Below are 22,614 nucleotides of genomic sequence, written 5' to 3' on the forward strand. Positions count from 1 at the left end.
CAATATTTTCTCAATTTCAGTATATGGCAAAGGCCCCTTAGTGTTCTTCTTGGGAGGGCTTAGTTTTTGCAAATTGGCCATTTGTGCAAGAAAGGAGAACCTGATATCAAGTAAAGAAAAAGCCAGTGTCGTGGTGGAAATGTGAGAGCATATATAATTGTAGTCCTGTTGATAAGGTAATATAGGCTGTTCCTTCTTTAACTGCTGCTTTAAAGCATGGATGTTCTGAGGCCTCAGAAACGACCTCCAATTGACTGATAGGAGGGGAACATGTTTCTTTTTAGTTGCAGTAGAGCTACTGTTAGGAGCCTTGGACATTTTGTATGGGCAATGAGTGATGGGACTTGGACAACTCCTCTACCTTTAGATGGTAAAGAAAAGCAAATTACACTGGGTATGCCAGCTTTATGTCCAATTGGGAAGAAAGCTCCCTTTAGGGGAACAGTAGAAAACCTGCAGATGGAACGTGTTAGAAGGTCAAACATGGATGAGGGATGGAATGAGCCTTCATCTGAAGTGACAGTTAGTTGGGCCTTAGAGTGTTTATTGACTCCTTTAGTAATACACAGGAATAAAGAATGGATATCAACTCACAGGACACACAGAAAGGCTGGCAAACGTGACCAGGAAAGGATTTATGGATTTAAACATGCAGCTACAAGCAACCTCCAGGATAACATTATAAAATAGAATGGCTTTGGATATGCTCCTGTTCAAAGAGCATGGGGTTTGTGGATGCTTAAAAGACAGAATTGATCATTGCTGCATACACATTCCAAATGTGACACAAGATTTAGAGCATGAGCTGGACTTTGTAGAAAATATAGAAGAAAATATTCATGAACTTCAACAAAATATGTAAGAAAACAGGATAGATAAAATTTTTAGTGGATTGGGATGGAATCTGCATTCATGGGTAAAATCGCTGATTAATACAATTTTGTTAATAGTCTTCCTAGCAATTATGTTGATCTACTATTGTTTAAAGAAGCAAATTAACAAGACTTCAGGGAATTGGATGGTTATCCTAGCAGTAGCTAGACAATCAGATGCAAAGGAATCACTTCCAAGTCTCCCACCAGCCTATAGTGAATAAGATTCAGATTAAAACATTGAAATAATTTTCAAAAATTTAAAAGGGGAGAAATGTTATTAGTATTTTGGAAATGTTATTAGTATTTTGTTCAAATAATTTATTAAATCACATTAAAGGGCTAGCTATGATTATAAGTAGAAAATTACAAAGAATAAGGTGTAGAAATATCAGGAGCCTTGTGTTCGGAATCTGTCACAAACCTCACCAAGGAGTTACTGGGCACTTATGTTTCTGTCAAGACGCTATGGAGACCATCATGCTCACCATTTGTGTGCTTGGAAACCCACTCCACTTCCCATCTTGATTTTAGAAGTAAGGATTCAAATCAGTAGACCTCAGGAGAGATGACCAGTGATTGTTTTAGGCTAAGCATATTGATGAAGTTATTAACAATTGGAACCAACCAATGCAAAGGTTATTATTTAAGAACGTGCATAGTATGCAGATTAACTTATGCACCAATGATTCAGCAGAAGTATATAAAATGGATGGGTTTGGTTGGTGAAGTAGAACATGTTTTCAGAGGAGCTGTTCCCCATGTTCCTGGTGCCTGAATAAAGCAGTGTCTGCTTATCCACATCAAACTGTGTTGGATATGTTTCTTTCATCCCGTGACAATATATTATGTGACAATATATGACAATATATTTTGACAATATATTATATATTGGTGACAATATAACATACAACAGCTATAATTTCTTAAATTGATTCTCACTCACATGCTCTCCATCATGCAAACAACATTAGTGAATGACATAAGGGTGTAAAATTCACACAGCCTGAAATGCAAGAACATAGCATGTCCCAGGCCAGGTTCTCTTTCAGTCTTTCAGACTTCATCATCTCCTGTGAACTGCAACAGCAGCATGACATGCTGACCTGGATTTCCCACATTTAGGGAAAAGGCTGCCTCCACTCTGCTGTGACAGCTTCACATCACATTGTCAAGCCACAGGTTAGGATTCTCCAAGTGAGCTGGCAACAAAGAGCTGCATGCTGAGGGCTCTCAGTTTCCCAACACCTGGGGCTGGAACTGCCTTCTCCTGCTGCTGCAGTGTCCTAGGACTGGATGAAAATGGCACGCTGGACTGCTGAGACAGCATTTAACCCTCTCCCCACGGAATGGTGGCTGCCCTCAGAAAGGGCCAGTCCCTTGCTGGGAAGCTGCCCCGACATCTGCTCTGTGCAGCAGGAGTGGATCATTGCAAGGTGCAGCACGAGCCGTGCTCAGGACGCCTGGAGCACCAGCCCCTGACAGGCGAGGCATGGCACACAAACGTGCTGGCACAAAACCTCAGCTGGGAGGAGTCAGCAGAGCCCTGGCAGAACGTGACCTGAACCAAACAAACCCACAGCACCCACCAGGGACCAACACCACTGCAAGAGTCTGGCATCAAGGAGGTCTGGCTCACGAGTCTGCTGGGCAAATAATAAGCATTATTAGTTACAGGGGTCTGATGGGGCTATAAATAAAGCAGATCAGGTAATTAGATTTGTAGACAGCCAACAAAGAAAAAATGAAAACTGATGAGTGATCAACGTGCCCTCAGTCATTTTGCCTCTTAGGCATTCTGGTCGTATTTGTTATTTCAGTGAAGACTTGAATATGACAATGAAAAACACGATGTGAGATCATCAGCATGTAGGTAACTCAAGCAGAAGTACAAAACATCTTGTTCTGACCGTTCAGTCCTGGGACATATGAGTCATAATGTTTTAGTTCAATTTATAACATTCAATATGCTGCTCTTCATCTTTATTACTTGATGAAATAGAAATCAAAACATAGCTGCATCTTTGTAATTTATTTTCCTCTTTTGAAAATTTGCAGAGTACCAGGAAGTATTTCCTATGCACATATTAGATGTTGGTCCCCCAACAGCTGGGCCTTTCTGACCCCATATCTATTGTGAATCCTGTTAAGGAGGCTTGATCACCTCACAGAGTCGGATAGGACAGGACGGGGGAATCTCTACAAGCCAGGAGCTTTATGGAAGACAATTGTCACCAAAATCAGCATATCAAAAAACTACAGCAGTCCCCAGCACATCTCTCTGTGGCCTTTTGGATGTTGTTGACCTTTGCTGTCAGATTCTGAAGGTTTTTCCTACATCTCAGCCCCTCTAGCTTCAGACCTGCGTCACAGCACTCATCTGACATTAAATATTTGCTCAGGCCCGTGAGACAAAGAACAAGAAGGACAGTTCAGAGCTCAAAAAACAAAGGGCAAATAAATACCTCAGAAAAAAATTACTGATCCCTGTTTTTAGGCTTGTTTTATCTTTTTATGAAGAATATACTTCCCTAATGATTTTCAAAGGGTTTTGATGATGGGGAAAGACAGTGAAATAGCTTCTGCTTTGAAAGCTGGTGTTTGAAAAAAGAAAGATGGGGAAAGTCCACCTGAGCAGTTCAACACTGTAAAGTATTTCCCTTCACTCTTTAAGGGAGGTCTCCCTTTTCTGCATCATCCCTCTGCTATCCAGACACTTCTCACTGCCAAGAGACCGCCCTAAATAGTGACACTTTCCCTTGGTTACTCCAGCTCATCAAGAAAGCTCTTCCCATAGAGAGGGAACATAAGTCAGACAGGCAAAGAAAGCCAGGGTGGGATACAACACACCTCCATGCAGCTCTACTTGTCCATTTGCAGGGCCCCTCCATTCCTGGAGGAATACAGCTGCCTACACATCCTCAGCACGGCAGTGGGAGGAAGGAGCCTCAGAGCTGGGGAGCCCTGGGCAGGTTTGGCCCCTGCAGGTGCCTTGGCACAGCCACAGCAGGCACAGGCACCGGGGTGCCTGTCTCGGGGGCTGAGGCCACTGCTGCTCCTGTCCCCAGCCTGAGAATGCCCCATCGCCTGCAGCCCACAGACAGCCCTTTGCTGCATCTGCATCACCAGCAGCTCTGGGGAACCCCTGCCTGCCTGTGGTTAGACCCTAGAGAGGGCAGGCTTCTTTTCAGACACAAATGCAGAGGCAATGTATTTGTCTCTGATCTCTGTCCCCAAGTCACCCTGTGCCATCTCCTCTCTTGAATCTGTGCATCTCCAAAAGGAAAATCCAGGCTGCAGCAGTGGGTAGTAGTGAATGAAAGGAGACACAAGGATAAAGAGTTTCTCTAAGGGCATAAGGACTGTGCAGGGGATGGTAGGGCAAAGGGTTTGGGTAAAAGTACAACACAAGGAAAAAAATCACAAGTGAAGCCTTCTGTAAGACAAGGACTTAGGAAACTACATTTTCTTCTCTCTGGCCCCAGTTCATCCTGGTCTTTAGCCTTGGAAAGATACATGAGCCAGGACAGTTTTATCTTGACTTCAAGCAACAGTCTGTCTGTACAGGGATTCTGTAGCAATACCTAAGGAAGAGGGAACAGGGTGAGCTGTGAAATGGGCTCAAGTCCAAATCCCAAAACAACAGTCCAAGTTATTGGGCTTGCATCATAGCTTTGCAGATGTTTTGAAGCAGGATAGCTCCACTTATCATTGCACAAATTATTCATAGGACTGCAGCAGGACTATCCCTGGCAATTTGTTGTTGCTTCTCTGCTGCCAGGTGCCACCCTTGCAGTTCTGTTATCAGGAGGGACAGGGTAAATGGCCTCCTCCACAGGTTTTTATAACATTTAATTCTATTCCAGTCAGTTCTGCAGAAGGTAGTAAAATAGTTTGGAGAGCAGCTCTGCAAAGTAACAGATGGATTTTGGCAAAAAACAACCAGGCATGTGAGCAAACCAAAATGTGATATGAAACAAGGTATCACACATCTGAGAAGTTCCATTTTCCCAGAAATGCCTTCCCTGACTGACTTCAGCCAAGCTCAAATACAGTTGGCCATAAATCAGCAGCTCTGTTTCCTGAAAAGCCTCACTCTAATGAGACACTTTTATTCTGACTCACAGCACAAACAGGGTCCCTCCTTCCCTCCCACTCTCACTGGCTTCTACCCCACATCCTATGTTGTCCTATAAAACAGCTGGTGGCCTGTGGCATGCAGCAGGGGTGCCACAGAGGCGGGTTTAAAAGGAGATATGAACCCAAGTCTCATCTCCTCCTCTCCACAGAAACCTTTTGGTTCTGTCCAAGCAACTTTTCCCTATGAAAACCAAACCACCCTGGCCAGCTCAGCTGTCATTCCCACATACAGTGCTGTGTCCCCAGGATAGAAACCAACTCAAAGGGCTGCAGAATCAGTGTGTCTCTATCTGAGGAGAACAGAAGCTGGGACTAAGCACACCTGGGTGGAATTTAGCTTTTGACAGCTGTGTCAGAGGGCTGAGGCTTATCAAAAACATACAGACAAGTGGAGCAAGTGGAACATACAGACAACTGGTGGAGCAAGTACAGCTCACATCTTTTCTTCTGCTGTCCCCCACACCTGTCTGTTACAGCCACTGGGGCAGGAGAGTCCCCCACAAGGGAAGGCTCTGAGTTTTAAGTAAGAAATGAATACTGCCATAGCTGAAGGGACTGCTGAGCAGTCAGTGTGCACAATACACTGAGAATAGTTTGGATATCAAACATTAGGGTGGGAAAGTCCTCCTGCCCCCCCCGGGCTATGAAATCATAACTCTCAAATCTCACTCTGCTACAGCTGCAGAAACTTTCTGGGACCCTGTCATCCTTACTGTTAGGCAGCAAAGGACTACCGGTGACACTTTCCAAGAAACTACATATTTTGACACAAAAAAAAAAAAAAAAAAAAAAAAAAAAAAGAAAAATAGGATCAGCACACAGGAGAGCATAGAAACGGCTGAAAGTCAGAGATTAAAAAATATTGTTACTTTGGCTCCTCTGAGCACACGAAGAAACCTGATGCAATCCGTCTGTGATCTAGGAAGCAGAGCTGGAAAGCAGATGAAGCTGCCAGGCTGATAGCATTGCCTGGTTTGATTGGGCAGATTGTCACCATGCCAGAGAGGCTGTCACATGGCAGAAAGTTCTCAGCACTGATGTCCTTAATGGTGCCAGCAACATGCATGCTGAGAGCATCTAACCATCCCCACAATATAAATAACAGAGAAGGAGTAGCATAAAACCATGAGAATTTTCTCTCTCCATGAAAAAATAAATGGTGTCTGCATCCTTGCAGGTGACAGCAACTACAGTTGCAGCTGCAAGCAACTGGTGCTTCAAAATCAGCTCTCTCAGAGATTATGTTTGTCTTCAAATGAAGATCGCTTTGGTTACTGGCCACAGACTCCTGCACATCACACAGAATCAAGGAAATGTAACAAGGAGATACAGTCAGGAAGGAAAAAAATACAGGGGGATGAGAATTTGAAGTGACAGACCATCTGGAGAAGAAAATCCACGGGAAAAATGCAGGGGAGAAGTGAAAGCAAATAAGAAAGAGAACAAAAATAAGTGGGAAATCATGAGGGGAGATCAGTGATGTGCCAGAGATAGCCACACTTCCATCCTGACTGTGCAAGGGGAAGAAAATGCTGGATAATCTACAACACTACAAAGTTTATTCAGTCCATGCACAGGAGGGACAGACCAGAAGATCTTGACTGCTGGCAGAAGAAAAATAAATCCTTCTCCTACCGCGAGTGAAGCCCTTAATCTTTGCCAGACTGGATTCTGGCATAGGCTGCAGTCCTGCTGGGAAATGTTAGCAGCACCATCCTAAAGGAGGGGAAGTTCAGCCTGCTTTCATTTAGCCTGCTTGATTCTCAAACTAATGAGCCCTCCAGGACCTGAAGCCACATACCCCCCAGGGTTTACACCCTACAGATTAAACATCTTCTGAAACTGTTCTGGCTGAGGTGTTTATTTGCACAGGAAACTTCTCCCACTTGGAGCTCTTACTGTATGGGTCGAGTGGAAACTCTAGGCATGAGTCACTTGCCTGCAGCACAGGGAGCAAAAACATGCACCCATTGAGAATCTGAACGGCCTGCGGCAGAGCCAGGAGCTGGTAATGGTGTCATACCGAAACAAACACAAAAGGAGCGAGTCTCAGCTGCCAGCAGAACAGAACAGCCAAGACAACACCTGCACAAGATTCCTAGAGTCATACTGGAGGCTGGCTTGTCATGCTCTGCAGGATGCTAGTCCCTCCCTCTGTGCAAGCAGGCGAAGATGCGCATTTTGCAGCGATTAAGCTGGGCCAGCTTGCAGCCGGTTCATTTACAGAGGCTGCGCCTGGGGTTGGCTCCCAGCAGCAGGAAACCGTGTCCCAAGCACAGGGGCGAGCTGTGAGCCTAGAGAAGGGAAGTCAAGGGTGAAACAGATAAAACCTCTTGTTCGTTACACAAAAACCTCAGGAAATATAGGATGTGGTTAACTTGGATGTGGATCGTTTGTTTAACTTGCCTAGCTTGACAACTTGCTTGCACAACTTGTTTAGCTTACACAAGCGCGTGGTAATCATAAGATCTTAGCAAACTTTATAGGGGAAGAACCAGGGCTCTCCTACCAAATACGGAATTAGGTCAAAAGACATAGCCGAGGAAGACTACCAAGATCTTCATCTTCGACCACCAGGAGGCAGAAGAAGACCCCCTAGCAACAACAGACGCAAGCGCAGAGTACTTCAAAGTGACATGTCAGTCCGGAAGCACAAAGGACTTAAAAAGGGGGTCACTGGGGGATGAGGGTGCGGCAGTTGGTGGAGCGGAGACTGCCCTGTCGCCCAGCGCTGAATCTTTTGCTTATGCTGTATGCCATAAATTAATAAATTCAAATTGGAAATCTCACTCCTTTTGAGTCCATTTATAACAATTGGCAAGGGCCCTGAGAAGCACAAGAAACGTCGTGCTGGGCCAGAAGCTGTGGTGTGAAGCTCTTATTTTGGCTGCAAAACTGTGTAAACACAAATCCCTGGATTTAGGTGCTGTTGTGGCCGATATCACTGCACATCACGGTGGGGTTCACCACGCTCCCTGCATGTTGTTGTGACACGTCCTCGACAGCCATGAGGATGGCGCAGAAGCCGCTCGGGACCAGCGCGATGGGGAGGGGCGGGAGCTGGGAGGCGGGATGTGAGATGCAGGATGCGGGATACGGGATGCAGGATGCGGGAGCCTCCCTGCGCTGCGGGCGCGGCTGTCTGCTGCCGCTCGGTGGCCGCCGCACGGTGCAGCGCAGCAGGGCCGCGGTGGGGGGATGATCCCCGGCCCTGCTGCTCAGCCTTCCCGCCGCCTGTCCCAGAAAGCGGCCGTGCCGTGCCGTGCCGTGCCGTGCCGTGCCGTGCCGTGCCGTGCCGTGCCGAGCCGTGCTGTGCCGCGCCGTGCCGGAGGAGGAGGCTCAGGTTTCCCAGAAGCGACCCGACTGTGAAAGGCTGACCTCCTCCAGGGGTCCCTCTCCACCTGTTGGTGCGTCCCTCACGCCAGGGTCACTGCCACCGAACCCGGATGGCTCCCCGCTGCGGGCTTGGGATGCACACAGGGTTACCCCTTTTTCTTCTTGTCGGCTGTGGGATGGAGCTGATTGCATAATGCAGAACCCCCGAGGAGCCGAGTACTCGGGTCACCGCGCTTGCTCGGACTGATGTGAAGTGACTCATTCTCTGCCTGCAGTGGCGTTCCCTCGGAGGCTTGGAGGGGTCTGAGGGTGACGCCAGGATGGCCCCTGTCCCTGGGCAGCAGCAGCACACGGCAGGAGCACACCGTGGAAGCTCCACGGCTCCCTGCGGCTGTGGGTTGGGATACGAACCAGGCAGCTGCCACACTGCCCTCCTGGCAGGGCATATCTGTCCCAGCAAGGCTCTGTGGGAGATGCTGTCATAGCACGTGTGTGACAAACCCAGCCAGGGCAAACTCCTCTGTGCAGTGCCCAGGGCTGGGGCACAGACAGCAGCAGTGCCACAAGCCTGTACACTCCTTTCCCAAATACAAACGGCAGCCTGGCCAGAAGTGATGCCATGGCAAACCCTCACGTTACTAGAACAGGCATCTTCACTTCTGCTCAGCCTAAGGATGCAAGCTGCCAAAGATTTGTGAACTGCCTGATGCTTGCTCCAGGCCTGGCAGGAGGGCTGGGCCACCACACAGCCTCGTGCCTCAGTTTCCTGGCATGTGGGTGGGGGAGACAACAAACAAAGCAATTGCAATTACACACTGCTATGTGCCCTGCTGAGGGTGGGGAGGTAGGCAGGGACCAGTTTCTGTGAGTAATTAATTGAGGCTGTATTTTCCTTTTGTCAGTTATACTGAAAAGTTTATATGTTATTTTCAGTCCTTCCCCATACCTGATAATATGACCATTTAGCTCACACCAGACCAGGCCAAGGGCAAATTATTTCACCACAGAACTACTCAATGTCAGCCCATGGCATTTTCTTGCAGTTTTGACACCTCTCTTTCAGATCACTGCCAGAGTGTTTAACCAGCATCTCAGCTGGTATATTTTAGCTTCAAACTGTGCAAACTCCATCATTATCCATAACCAAACCACAGAGTTAAGAGATGGCTTGGAGATGTACCCTAGAATAGCAGTTCCTGGTAAGGTAAGGTCCTTCTCTAACATGGAAAGTTGCCTGGTGAACATGGGTTTGTGATGGACCCAGCACAGTGGAACAGCAGACATCCCTCAGTTATCTTGGACATTTACTGTATTCTAAGTATTCTACATCCCAAAATAGTGGATCAGACCAGCCGGACAACTGGATATTTCTGCTGACAACTCATATAAAGCTAAACTCTCCTCCGCTCCAACATCAGCTGGCAAACAGTGTAGGCAGCCTCCTAATTCAGTAGACTTCAGAGAGCACAAGGGCAGGGCTGGGAGTGTTTCACCCATCCCTGCTGACCTGCTTTTCCTTGTATCTGAGCTGTGTTTTCTAACTGAAAGAAAGAATTGGCCCCTACTTGCCGCACTGCCCAGCTCAACATCTTGATGCACCCAGTGGCCTCAGGCCAGTACGTGGAGGTTCCTTTACCTCTCTGAAGGTGACAGCTGACATCTATTGGTCTCAGCAGTTCCACTGTACTGATAGCAGGGAGCTCCCTAACCCTGTGAAAATCTAGTCTGAGCAGGAAGCAGAGGTGTCTCAGGGGTCATAATAAACCCGTGCTGCAGCATGCCCTGGTCTCACCGCTTCACTTCCAAATAAAAGGTGCACGTTTCCAACACACTCCTCAAATACAGACAGCTGCAAGCATGTTATGAACAAGCCCCAAACTCAGGCCTGCCGAGCCTAAGTCAACTCTTCCACAACAAGTGCAGCTGTCTCCCTGAGGAGAGGATGAGAAAGAGACAGAGAACCACATGTGGCAGATCTGAGTCAGGCCACTGAATACTCCACCGGAAAATGCTCAGACACCATAACGATGAAGGCAATCTAGGAACCTGGACCTAATAAAATGGTTTTCTGTTCTCTTTTTCTCTTACCTCCCCTCTACTTATTGTGGCTCAGCTTTTTCTCACTGTGTCTAGCTTTATTTCTTTGTCCTGGAATGCATGTATTGCCACATGTAAATAAAGGGCCAGTGTGCCCCCAGGTGCGCTATTTCAAGAACAGAACAAATCTCGAACTTCAGTGCTACCCAAGTCGAGATGTTTTGATTGTCATGGGACAAGAATCCCTCCCTGTACTCCTGGTTACACGGAGGGAACAGAAATCAGCACCTGTCCCACCGAGTGACACTGTCACTCCCTTTGGGCCTTGACTTCAGGAAAGACTGAAACAAGATGTTCATGTCTTTCACCATAAGGGAAGTTTTAAGGCTACAAAGAGGATGTTACATAGAACAGCCTGATTTTGAGAATTTGCTTCTCCTCCTGTTCCCTGGTGCCATAGCAGATTGCGGCTAAGCAGGCTGCCAGCAGCCCTTGGCACTTCCATGAGTGCATCATTCAGCACCTCGAGGACAGCTCCAGGTGCTCCAAGGAGCTCTCTCAAGACACAAGAAGGTCAGCACATGAAGAAGACAATGTTGAATCCCATGACCAGTGCACATGTATTCTCTGGGGATCAAATCACAGGGAAAGAGTGCCAGCACATTGGTTCACAGAGCAAGTGGTTACTGATAGAAACTGAAATCTTTGGTGGTTTGTGTCAATGTCTGTGAAGTGCAGTGGCTGAGGAGAGGTGAATTACACCTGACTTGACCATTTCTGCTGGAGAATTGGTGAAGTTTGATGGATGCAGTGAGTGAAGAGAGACATCTGAGGCACTATCATATCAGAAGGCCCTGCTGGATCACAACTGACACCTGCATCTCTGCACCAAAGTCATTAAATAGTCTGCAAGGTTACTTTGCATATGCAAGCACTTTTGACACTATTATTAGGCTGTTTATAATTACAGCAAAATAATATAGTCGTGAGTGGGATTAAGAGAAGTTGTTCTCAGGCCTGTCTTAACCCCAGACTTTGCATGAAAGACACAACTGGGGTTAAACAAGGAATTTTTAGCAAAATGTTTTTCTCAACACAGAGTCATGGCTCCATCATGACTAAGCTCTGCTGGAGAAGCATTTGTCTTTTGTCACAGTAGTCTGGGAGTCTGGAGCTCTTTCACTGTATGATTCTGTGGCTTCTGACCTTGCACCTCGGGAGAGATGCAGTCCATACCATGGTCTCTTTGGTGTTTTGTTGCTGTGCCCACAAGATGTGCTTTCACAGCCTAATTTGAGCTCTATGGAATTTTAAAAAGATGAAGTACAGGTAATTTTAACATTTATACCAATAATGACGGCAGTGTTCCCTTGCCCACTTTCCAGCCTTCACTGGATTTAATTCCTAGACAAATGACACCCAGCTAAGAAAGCTCCAGCCTCTCACTGTTCGTCTCTTCTTTGTCTCTCTCTCTTTCCATCTCAGCCAAGCCGGCCATCTAAATATTGTCAGACAAAGGCAGGTAAATCTTTTTCTTCCGTCAGGCGGCGCAGACAACATCCACTTGCAGATCCCATTCCACAGCCCTGGGCTTAGCGGCTCTGCCATTCAGATGTAGAGCGGGTGCCAGCCAGGGAGCCTCAGGCTCTAACACTTGCTAATCGCTCAGAATGCATGTGCAAGAGCCGGCCTTGGAGAAAAGCAGACGGTGCATAGGTGGGGGCAATGGGGGGGATCCCTGTCTCAAGCCCTGACAGATTTGAAAACTGAGCACCGTTTTTCCTAATACTAGCATTCGCTGTAATGCATCACAGGTGATCTGCTCCTTTGGGGACTTTCTGAGGCTTAAAAAAACACAGCACAGATTTGGCACAGTAAGCTGCCTGAAAAGTATGTGCTAACTTGGAAGAATTTGGTTGTGGGATGTGTTAGAAGCACTTCCACACTGAGTGCCCACTTATGGCCTGCACGAGTGTGATTACAGCCACCCACTTGGCACATAATCCTCATTAGCTCTGTCCTGACATTAATTTACCATGGGCACATACATGGGATCATCCTCAGGTGGGAGATGTGGGATAAAGCAGGTGCCATAATACCTGGTGAACTCGAGAGAGCAGAGATTGAGCCACCACTTCAGCGTCCCGCTTGAACTGAAGGCTCTGGCAGCACTGCTTTTTGTAGGAAGCTATCCCTAGAGAATGAGGGAGACAAAGAAGGCTCAGGGGAGGGGGGAAAAAACCCTTCTGTGTAATTTCAAAGTTCATGACTGGTGTGTGTTTGGAGAACAAAAGACCAAGTGCTGGATGTAGAGCAGCTTTTCGAGAAGAGTGGGGGAGGTGGCTCATGCCAAGCACGGGGCCTTGGTACAGCGCAAAACACGAGATTTGTCATTCCCCCCTTAGGGTGGAAAGCATTTGAAGACAGCTCTGTCTGTGCTGTCTGCTTTTCCTAACAGAGCCTATGGGAACAACCACACCAGGAAGGGCAGGGAGGGGGGAGGATTCCAGCAGAGAGGATGCTTGGAAGGTTTTTGCCTGACATGCACATCTCCAACCCATGTTCCTCAGGATTTCACATAACCCTGGCTCCAAGCTGCTTGCAAGACTGCTCCATATTCCAGCTGATGGGCGCTGGTAGGGGATGCTTCTTGAGATGAGTGCTCACAGCTACAGCACTCAGGCACAAATGCATGGCCGACATGGAAGAAGGGTGGTAAAGAAAGAACAGACCTATCAAACCCTAGAAATTTATGTTCTCGCTGCTTGCCACCTGCTCTATGACACGCAGCTTTCTTGCCTTTTCAGGGAAGCACTTGGCCTTGTGCCATGGATGGCCCGTGCCAGTCTGCCCCTGCACTGCTGACAAAGGGCCACATCACCCAGCAATTCTCAGGGCACTGAGAGACTGGGCTGCCAGGGGGAGGGAGGAGATTTGTCCTTTTCTCTACCTGCTCCCCTAAAGAGTCGGGAGAAAGGAAAACTGTATTTTAATATGAATGAGGGCCTAATTTTTGTTATTCTTTCTTGATTCCCTTCCTTCTACAGTCTGTCATCTTGGGTCCAGACTTCAGGCTATGACCATGCTACAGGGGACAGGCTGTCCAGAGCCAAGTGCTGGGCAAGCACTGAGGTCTGAGGGGCAGGAGTGTTTTCATATGCCTCACCAGGGGAGTGTTCACTTTAAAATAAAATAAAAAATAAACGAAACGAAACGAAAGTAAATTAAACTAAACTAAATTAAACTAAACGAAATGAAACTAAGCTAAACTAAAATAATTTTTAAAAAATGAAAAAATACATTAAATAAAATAAATTAAAATAAAATTTTAATAATTAAAAATAAAAAATAAAATAAAATAAAATTTCAAAAATTTGTAAAAATAAAATAAAAATAAAATTAACAAAATAAAATAAAATAAAGTAAAATAAAATAATAAAAATATAATAAAATTAATTAAATAAAATAATTAAAAATAAATTAAATTAAATTAAAATATAATGCAATTTTAAAAAATAAATTAAATTAAATTAAATTAGAAATAAATAAAAAAGAAAAAGGAAATAAAAAGAAAATAATTTTTTTAAAATTAAAAATAAAAGAAATACAATTAAATTAGATTTTAAAATAAAATAAAACTAATAAAACTAATAAAACTAATAAAACTAATAAAAATAATAAAAATTAAAAATAAATAAATAAAATAATAAAATTTCACAGAAATAAAATAATGAACTTGAAGGTGCCTGCTTGGGACGAAAGCTCAGACAAGCTCAACAGAACACAAGGCAAGGATTTCTTTTCCAGTTGCCTTCCCCAAGCACACACATCGCTGTCAGAGGACGGTGGCTCCCAGGAAAAGCTCCGAGGGGCAGTGGGGCTCTGGCCGTGGCTCCCCGTTCAGCAATAGCCAGCCAGCGCCCGGCTGCCCCGCTGAGCATCCCCCGCACGGGCAGAGTGGCACAGCGACACGCAGTGGCACTTCACAGCCTCTACCAAAACACAGGCGACCCACATCGCACCCAGCTGCAGGAGGCGGGAGAGCTCCTAATCTATGTAAAATTCGAGACAATCTCTACCGCTACAGCATCATCCTGTTGATCAAAATGAGTTTAGCGAGGCTCTGAGGTAGGAAAAGCCCAGGATTTCTGACCCAGTGGTGTGAGCTCCAGAGCTGGATTTATAGCATTAGCCAGCTGGTGCTTCCCCAGCCTCCATCTATGTAAACTGGAGGTTTTGCATCACTTCAGGGCAAGCTTGAGCTCCAGCCCTCTGCAGGTAGGGACCCTACTGAGAATAAGGGGAGATCCTTGTAGGGGGAACTTCCTGGTTGAAACACCTTCCAGCCACTGTCCCATCTCACTGTGCTTAGACAAAGAGGCCAAGACTGCTTTTGGAGCTGAGCTTCTGTCTCTGCTGCTGAAGCACTACAGAAAGGGTTTGTTGGAGCATGCTAAGCCCAGTGAGTGTCTGCGTTCGGCCCCACACACTTAACAGGAAAGATGTGTGCTGATGTCCTTACAAACAATCCCATGGATGAGGGTATGGGTGTCAAGAATTAGCCAACTTATCACTCACCTAAATAATGCTCCTCAGTACATAATGAGTGCATAATGAGCTGAGAACTGAAAAATAAGGGGGTAGCCACAGAATGAAGGGAGAGGGGGACACAATCCAGGGTCAAAACCCAAGTCGTTCCTGCTATTTGGCCCTGTTGGGAAAAACAGGATTAGACTAGATCTGACCTGTGTTGCAGTTTCAGCTGAAAACAGTTCCGAAAGAAACACAAGTGGCTACTTGCATCTGCTCTGTGAGTCATTCCCAACACTTTTTAAAAGCATGTAATCTCTAGAGATTTTAAAATTTTTAAAATTTTAAAAATTTTCCCAACATTTTTTAAAAGCACATCAGCTCTAGAGATTCATGGGCAGGATATTCAGTCTGAAGGCTGATGGTGCCACAGGCAGATGTTCCAAACCTGATCACCCCATGAGCTTCCCAAATGTCCACATCATGTTTCCCATACATCCTCTGTGTCTGTATGACTTCTGGATTTACCTTTGCAATATGTTTTCATGTGTATCATTTATTTGGGGGAAAATAAATGAATTTCTTTTCCTTAATAAATTCTGACTTTAGATGGTATGGTTTTATACATTTGCACAAGTCTTATTTCTCTCACAATTGCATTTAAAAATATATGTTTGGTAAGCTGATTAGAGGCATTGTTAGGGTGAGGGAGCAATTTATTCTCACTGGAAGGGGATATGTGGAAAAGCGCTTTGGTGGTTAAAGCATAAAACAAAGGGAATGGAGGACAAATTGGATGAGAAAATGAAAATATGACAAAGACTTAAAAAAAAAGGGAGGAGGGAGAGAATTAAATCAGCTGCATGCTCACTACAAAGCATGTCTGACCCTGGCACAGAAGCGGATATATACAAAAAACCATGATCTATGTATGAAAATTGCCGACTGCGAGCAGTCCTGCTGCCTTTCCAAGCACGCACACGCGGCTCTCCGAGGGAGGGAGGACTCGCTGGCAGAGGCGGCGTTACTCCGTCCTTAAAACTCGAATTCCCCTGGTTCCCCCTGCCAGCCGTGTGTGCTCGCACGGCTCGGGGCTCCCCGGGGCCGCCGAACGCCAGGGCTGGGCCATAAATCCCGTTGGATTTCCCGTCCTTGCCAGGGGCTGCCTCTGGCCAGCTCGGGGAGACCCCACGCGTGTCCCGGTGGACAGGGCACACGGGCACTGGCGGCTCCCGGCCCCGCCGAGGGCAGCGGGACGGCTTCGCCCCCAGGGAAAATCCCTTTGCGATCGTGCCTCTGCTCTGCGAGCCCGGGACCGGCCCAACCCGCAGCCCGGCTGCCTCGGCTTGCTTCGGGACCAGGCTCTGCCTCGGTATTCTCATCCCTCACACCTCGGTATTTTCATTGTAAGAGATTACAACCTCTTTCTCCCACACTCCTAACAGTCCTGACTGGCTCTTGTCCGGATTCTGAGAAACTAAATCATTAATTAGGAGGTGATCAAAAGTAAGGGCGGCAAGGACCCTTCCTTTCTGGCTCAGGGGACCAGCTGGGGCTCATTAGGAGTCAAGATAGGAGGCGGAGATAAATTGAAATCAAGGGAGGCCTTTCTCTGTCAGGCCCTAAAGACGTTTAGCAGTGCAGCAGGTTAGTAGCTACACCCCTGCCTGTGCCCGGTTTCCTTGCGCTGGAGGAGGTGGGGGATTTGCTTGGTGCGTCACGTGCCTTCACTCGTACTTTTTCCAGGTGGTTTTCCAGGTTTTGTAACTCCCGGGGTGTGAGAGCCTACCGATAAGTTTTTAATTTCTTTAAAGTAAGCAGTAATAGCTGGGGCAGGAGGGTGGCAAGGGAAACAATTTATTCTCCCCAAGAAGGCCATAGACCCTAACTTCAAATCCTCAAGATCTGTAAAGCTCTTTTACAGCGGCAGTGCTCTTGTCTCCTTTTGAATTTGACCCGGTGATTCCCATCCCACCCTGCTGAGTAACAAACTTTTTTTAAAAAATATTTTTTTGTTTATGATACTACTTTTTAGAAAGTCTTAAATGGCCGGGAAAAGAAGCTTGGGAAATGCGCGGAACAGGAGTGCCTGGCTCAGCCTTGGGCGAGCCGCCAGGAGCAGCAGCCCGGCTTTCTTTGAGCCCTGTTCCCCACACACAGACACGGCTCTGAGGGGCCATCCCCCTGCCCCCGTCCGGATTCACTCGCGGCGAGGTGCAGGGCTTATCTCTTTGCAATGATGGCTGCGATCTGCAATGCAGACGCGCAAAGTCTCCTCATGCCCCGCGGCGGGTTCCGGGGACATTCCCTCTGTTTGGGTGGAGAGCTGTGAAATGTGCGGGTGGGGGATGTCTGCCCAGCTCCGGGCAGCTCACCGGGCGGCTCCGCTCGGGCCTGCTGCCCCGAGGGGCGAGCAGGGACCTCCTTGGCCCGCCCCAGCAGGGAGTGATGTACTCATCCCCGCCAAGCTGGCAAGCGCAGTCCGGTGTCCCAGCCCTCCCCCGGTCCCTCCAAGACCCTTCCCCCCAATCAACCAGCTTTTAACATGACAATGGCCATGACAATACCATCCAGCCAAGGCCAGGCTGGGGGGATTTAAAGCATCCCCCCCATCTCCCCCCATAGGAGAGCCTGTCCTCGGGCTGCCGGCAGTCTCGGCGGTCACCTCCACTCATGCTTGGGGCAGGGACACCCGGCCCGGCCATGAGCGCCCACCTCGCCCCGCCGCAGTATGTGCTGTACCCGGGAGCGGCCAGGTACGGCGACTATTACTGGTTCTCCGCAGGCAGCATGGACAGCGTGCCCACCGAGGAGGCTCCGGCGCTGGACGCGCTCCCGCTGCCCGCGGCCAAGACGCCCAGTCCCTCAGGTACGTGGCGGGCCGAGCCGTCGGGCTGCCCTGGCCTGGCCTGGCCGTGAGCCCTGGGGCTGGGAGGCGATGCCAGTGCTGCGGGCGGGAGCCGGGTGCCAGCGGGGCCCTCTGCCCACACGGGACGGGGCACAGGGGCGCAGCGGTTCCGCTGCCATGAGGCGACCTGTGGCCTGCTGCCCACGGCTACGAGCCCCGGCGGGTCCCCAGGGTACCCGCAATCTCGAATTGTCCCGATAAATTGAACTTGCAAGGTGTTGTGAGTCTTGCCTGAGTTATTTTGTTCACCGCAGTTGTCTTTTCTCCTCAGTTGACTCTCCAGCTTCCTCCAGCTCCGGGACGCTCACGCAGTACCACACCCCCGACTCCGCCACCAGCCCCACGGCAGCGGGGAGCTCCTCTCCCCACTCCTCCCTGCAGAAGGCCAAGGCGCAAGGCAAAGGTGTGGTGAAGTCGGGCAAGAGCCGCACAGCCTTCTCGCAGGAGCAGCTGAAAGCCCTGCACCAGCGCTTCCAGAGCCAGAAGTACCTCAGCCCCCAGCAGATCCGGGAGCTGGCCGCTGCCCTTCAGCTCACCTACAAGCAGGTGAACATCTTGCTTTGAGCAGCACCTGATCTGGGGTCTTTTTTTTGTTGTTTTTTTTGGTGGGGGTTTTTTGGTGTGTGGTTTTCGTTTTTCTTGGACCCCAGAGAGAAGTTACTTTCATTGTCTTGCAAGTGTTGCCTCTTAGGTGAGAGAGCAGAGGGTGTGAAAATCCATGACTCAGTGTTACGTTTGGTTCCAGCACTATCCACCCACTGCGTGCGGGTGCTTGGAAGGCCCTGCAGAGCAGCGGAGAAGGGCTGTGCAGAGTCAGGTTCGTGTTCTGCATGGACATGTGTTATCTCTGAGTGTAGAAAGACCTGCGCTGCTCTGCAAGTGGCCTTTCCTGGCCGGAGTGGCACCGTGAGCTCTCCCTAGAGGAAGGAAGGGTCCTTGCCTCAGCAGCTGCGTGTGTGTGACTAAAGGAGCTACCGGCTCCTGAGCCCTGACCATGGCACAGCAGTGAGACGGTGCTCGACAACCTGATTCCTGCAGTTGCCTTAGCCGGTGTTTTAGGTAGGGATTTTGAAGTCGGGAAAGATCCAGTGGTGATCTAAGGAATAGGAATCTTAGTTTTCATGTCTCAGCTCTGTGATTTTACAGCCACCTGCATCTGCTGCATGTTGTTATCTGCTGAAATTATTTACAGTATTAGAAGTCAGAAACGGGATTGTAACAGAAGTAGGGATGTGTAGCAAGCTTTTTAAAATTAATTTGTAATTTATGTCCTTTCTGCATCACTTTAGGTGAAAACATGGTTTCAGAATCAACGGATGAAATTTAAGCGTTGCCAAAAGGAGAGCCAGTGGATGGATAAAGGGATGTATTTACCACAGGTGAGTAAACTCCCCCATCACCACCAGTCATGGCTCCTCCAGTCTGCGGGGAGAAGTGTATCATGCCCAACCTGGTAATTTAAACGAGCCACAGGACTCAATATTACCGAGCCAGTTGTATTCCTCATAACAGGGCTTACAATGGCATCTCTTTCAAGCTGGTTCCCCCCCCCCCCCCCGAGCGCGGTTGGTCCTGGACATGTTGAGCTGCAGATTACTAACCGGTCATCTCTGCTATTAGTGGTCTCTTGGGAGGACAATGGGCCTGAAAAAGGCGCTATTGTTCGGCTTGGAGGGGGGGCTGGGGGAGAAATGAGGACCCATCCGAAAGAATGGGCCGTTGGTGTGGTTCTGCACTGCTGAACGACTTTCTTTGTCTCCTAGAATGGGGTTCATCAGGCTGCATACCTGGATATCCCCCCCGCGTTCCACCAGGTCTTCCCTGCCGGTTCCAGCAGGAACTTCCAGGCCGCGTCCAACGGGCACCAGGCTTACAGCAGCGGACAGACGTACGGAAATGGGCAGAACCTGTACTCATTCCCCTCTGTGGAGGATGAGGGGCTCTTTGGAAAAGGTGGGACGAGCTGCAATACCCAGCAAACCATGGGTTTATTAAGCCACCAAATGAACTTCTATCACAGCTACTTTGACAATATAGATTATGTCAGCGTGGAGGTTGAAGACACCTTCAACTTCCAGAGCTCCTCCGACACTGTCACACCATTTTCGAGCTCTCCTATACAGAATCAATGCCAGTTACCTTGGCATCCCATGGGGACCCAGAGTGGGTATGAGTCTCAGGTTTGAGTATTTTTTTCTCCCACCTCTTGTGTTCACCCATGGGATTTCCAGGGTTTTGGAGTCATGTTCGATTTGTTGTTCTTGCCCCTCCACTAGTGGTGTTTTATCTAATGGGGGGGCTCAGCACCCTGCTGCCTGGAGCTAGTTTCCTATTTAAGTGTGCCTATCTGTTCACAGCTAACCCTTGGCAAAGATGCTTTGGGTATTGATGAGTTTTAACCTCATTCGTTGAGGCCAGTGTGCAATGTTGTAGCTGTGAACAGCAGAGGTTGTTAAGGTCTGTTTGTTGTTCAAGTCTCACCTTCTTTGCTGCCTCTCTAGCAGGTGATCTCTGATCCTTGCCCCATGTGTCTTGCAGCAGAGCCGTTACTGCAAAGGAGGTGAATGTTTGTTGTTGCTGAATAATTTTCCATTAAGTTTGTTTTTTACAGTGTTACCAAGCATGTTTTATGTTATATTCATGTTGTGTTTTATTGGTTTTTCTGGTTAATGTTCAATGTTCTTAATGTTAATGTTCTTACAAAGTTGTTTGACTTGAAAATAAATTACTTTATTTTAATATTGTGATGCTGTCACCAAGCTTGCATTTGAACAGCTGGCTATGAGAGTGGTTGTGCTACAGTACTGAGGAAAGGGAGGGGGAAAATAACCCTACCGTGTTTCTCCCAGAGGTGGGATCAGGTAATTGTTTAAAAGAAGCAAGTCACAAAAGTCTGTCAGCCTGTTTTTAATATGCAGGTGTGTAACCTGCTGCAAGGAGGGTGGGGGAGGCTCCAGGGCCAGGCGACTGGACAAGCTGCTGGCTTAAAGTGATGTGCAGCCCTGAAACGTGCATATATCAGCCCTTAAACAGCAGTAGTGCTTCAAAAAAAAGCATTGAGGAAAGATGGAGCAAAAGAAAGTGTCCTGGAGATTGTGCGGCCTCCTGCTGGTGCTCCAGAAGGTCACAACTGGAGGTCTGGAATCCTGCTTAATTAAAAATGCAGCTTTGTTGGGGTTCTTGTGCTGACCTCAAATGGCAACAGAAGTCTGCAACTAAGTAACTAAAGCTCCTGCCTCCAGCGCTGCAACAAAACCAGAACCAAGTTGCTATTTAGTCATACTCCCAACTAACAGATATAGTCGGTAGGTTTAATGCCTTGTTTCTCAAAGTACCCTACACCACTGAGGCCCTTCACCTGTCCAAAAGGGGTAATTCAATGGGTACTCCCACTGAGAACAATTACTGAACCGGCAGCTGACTGCTCAGGCTCAGACTGCTGCAGGTCCTTTGCTCAACAGACCCTGCTTGTGTGGGCACAAGAGCATATCCCCTCTTTTCCTGTTGCAACGCTGCAATCCTCTGCTCCCGAGGCAAGGTACAGTAGATACGGGAAGGAGAGAGGAGCAGAGGCTTGAGCCTGTATAGAGAAGGACAAAAGAATGAGTCACTGATATGTTTGGGCTGCCAAGCTTAAAACAGGAGAAAAAGGTTAATCTGGCCCGGAAGAGGGGGAAATGCTGCGTTCACCTGGTTTTCTGTATTACAGAGCAAGAGCTCCTTTCTCATCTGGATGGGAGATTCATATCCCAGTAGCAATGAATGAATTCTGGGTAATTTTCTAGCAATAGTATTAATTTAAACAATTGACTTAAAAAATAGAGGTGAACCATAAAAGTTACCTGTACAAGTCATACATACTATGCCTTGTCTTTCAGCTTTAGAATTAGCAGCTTATGATTTTGGGGTTCTTTTAAGATGCAGTCTTTCAAGAAGTAATATACAGATCTTTGCAAAACAGCTGCAGAGGATGCCTGCTGCAGTTTACCTGTGCGGCTCTGTATGTTTTATTTCCATGTGTCTGCTGCAAAGGTAAGGAGATAGGCAGAACTCTGCTGGCAGATGTCTTTCTGCAAAAACAGATATTGTTGCTAAAACAGCCCTGGGGCTGAAAATGATTGCTCTGCGTGTTGTGGTTTGTTACTCCATGTACTGTGGGAGTGTTCTGTGGAAATTGAGTGTTCCCTCGTGGCTGTGTTATTCCCCTGATTGCTCAGCCTGGGTTGTATGCAGGTTTGGCGAGCACGTGTAGCTGGAGGGAGCATGCGGAGCAGCTGTTCTTTGAGTTATGAAAGGTGGGCTGGAAAGGACTCACAGCTGCCCAGCAAGTGTTTCTAGAGCCTGTGGAATTAAAAAAACAGGACTCAGTCTTTGGTTACCTTCACATGTCTGAATCCCATCACCATGTGAAACAACTGCACAGGTAATTGGGCACTACTACCAAAACTGGTGGAGATGCAGGTGCCTCCAGCCTCATCCTTGTAGAAGTGTTGGTATTAGTTCCTTAGAGGAAGAAAGTGCATGCCAGAAAAAGCTTTCTGCTAGGATGCATTACATCTCTGTTAGGACTGCTGCTTCTCATGACTCTGCTGTGTAACAGTGACTTCTGCACTGCAAACATGATTTGCTTGCTAGCAAATCTTTTTAGGATTAAGCTGTAAGATGATTTGGAGCTCTTCATACATGTTACAGCATGTGGGAATGCACTCCTCATTTACAATATCTGCAGTGACAAAAAAGCTGCAGATGTAGTTCCAGTGATGCAGAGAACTCCAACTAAACAGAAGAAAT

The 22,614-nt window shown here is 47.7% G+C and overlaps 1 protein-coding gene across 5 annotated transcripts; it reads left to right on the top strand.

Annotated features, from left to right (window-relative positions):
* Positions 1 to 16,072: 16,072 nt before the first annotated feature.
* On the top strand, positions 16,073 to 20,577 carry LOC135442461 (homeobox protein NANOG-like). 5 transcript variants are annotated; one of them, XM_064702323.1, is made up of 5 exons: positions 16,073 to 16,321; positions 17,701 to 17,784; positions 18,095 to 18,369; positions 19,113 to 19,202; positions 19,587 to 20,570. In XM_064702323.1, the coding sequence occupies exons 2-5, from the start codon at positions 17,706 to 17,708 to the stop codon at positions 20,007 to 20,009; spliced, it is 867 nt and encodes a 288-aa protein (XP_064558393.1). In that variant the 5' UTR covers positions 16,073 to 16,321; positions 17,701 to 17,705; the 3' UTR covers positions 20,010 to 20,570. The 5 variants fall into 5 exon arrangements, with proteins under 5 accessions (XP_064558393.1, XP_064558376.1, XP_064558402.1 ...); XM_064702306.1 differs by lacking the exon at positions 16,073 to 16,321 and adding an exon at positions 16,436 to 16,562; XM_064702332.1 differs by lacking the exon at positions 16,073 to 16,321 and adding an exon at positions 16,573 to 16,728 and having other exon boundaries at positions 19,587 to 20,577.
* The last annotated feature ends 2,037 nt before the right edge of the window (positions 20,578 to 22,614 follow it).

Source organism: Zonotrichia leucophrys, chromosome 1 (assembly GCF_028769735.1).
Source record: "Zonotrichia leucophrys gambelii isolate GWCS_2022_RI chromosome 1, RI_Zleu_2.0, whole genome shotgun sequence".
NCBI lineage: Eukaryota > Metazoa > Chordata > Aves > Passeriformes > Passerellidae > Zonotrichia > Zonotrichia leucophrys.

Excerpts from the sequence above, each read along its gene's own strand:
- LOC135442461 (XM_064702298.1), top strand. The coding sequence starts at position 17,589 with ATGCTTGGGGCAGGGACACCCGGCCCGGCCATGAGCGCCCACCTCGCC. Across the intron at positions 17,785-18,094 it reads CAAGACGCCCAGTCCCTCAG|TTGACTCTCCAGCTTCCTCC; the intron begins GTACGTGGCGGG and ends TTTTCTCCTCAG. Across the intron at positions 18,370-19,112 it reads TTCAGCTCACCTACAAGCAG|GTGAAAACATGGTTTCAGAA; the intron begins GTGAACATCTTG and ends GCATCACTTTAG.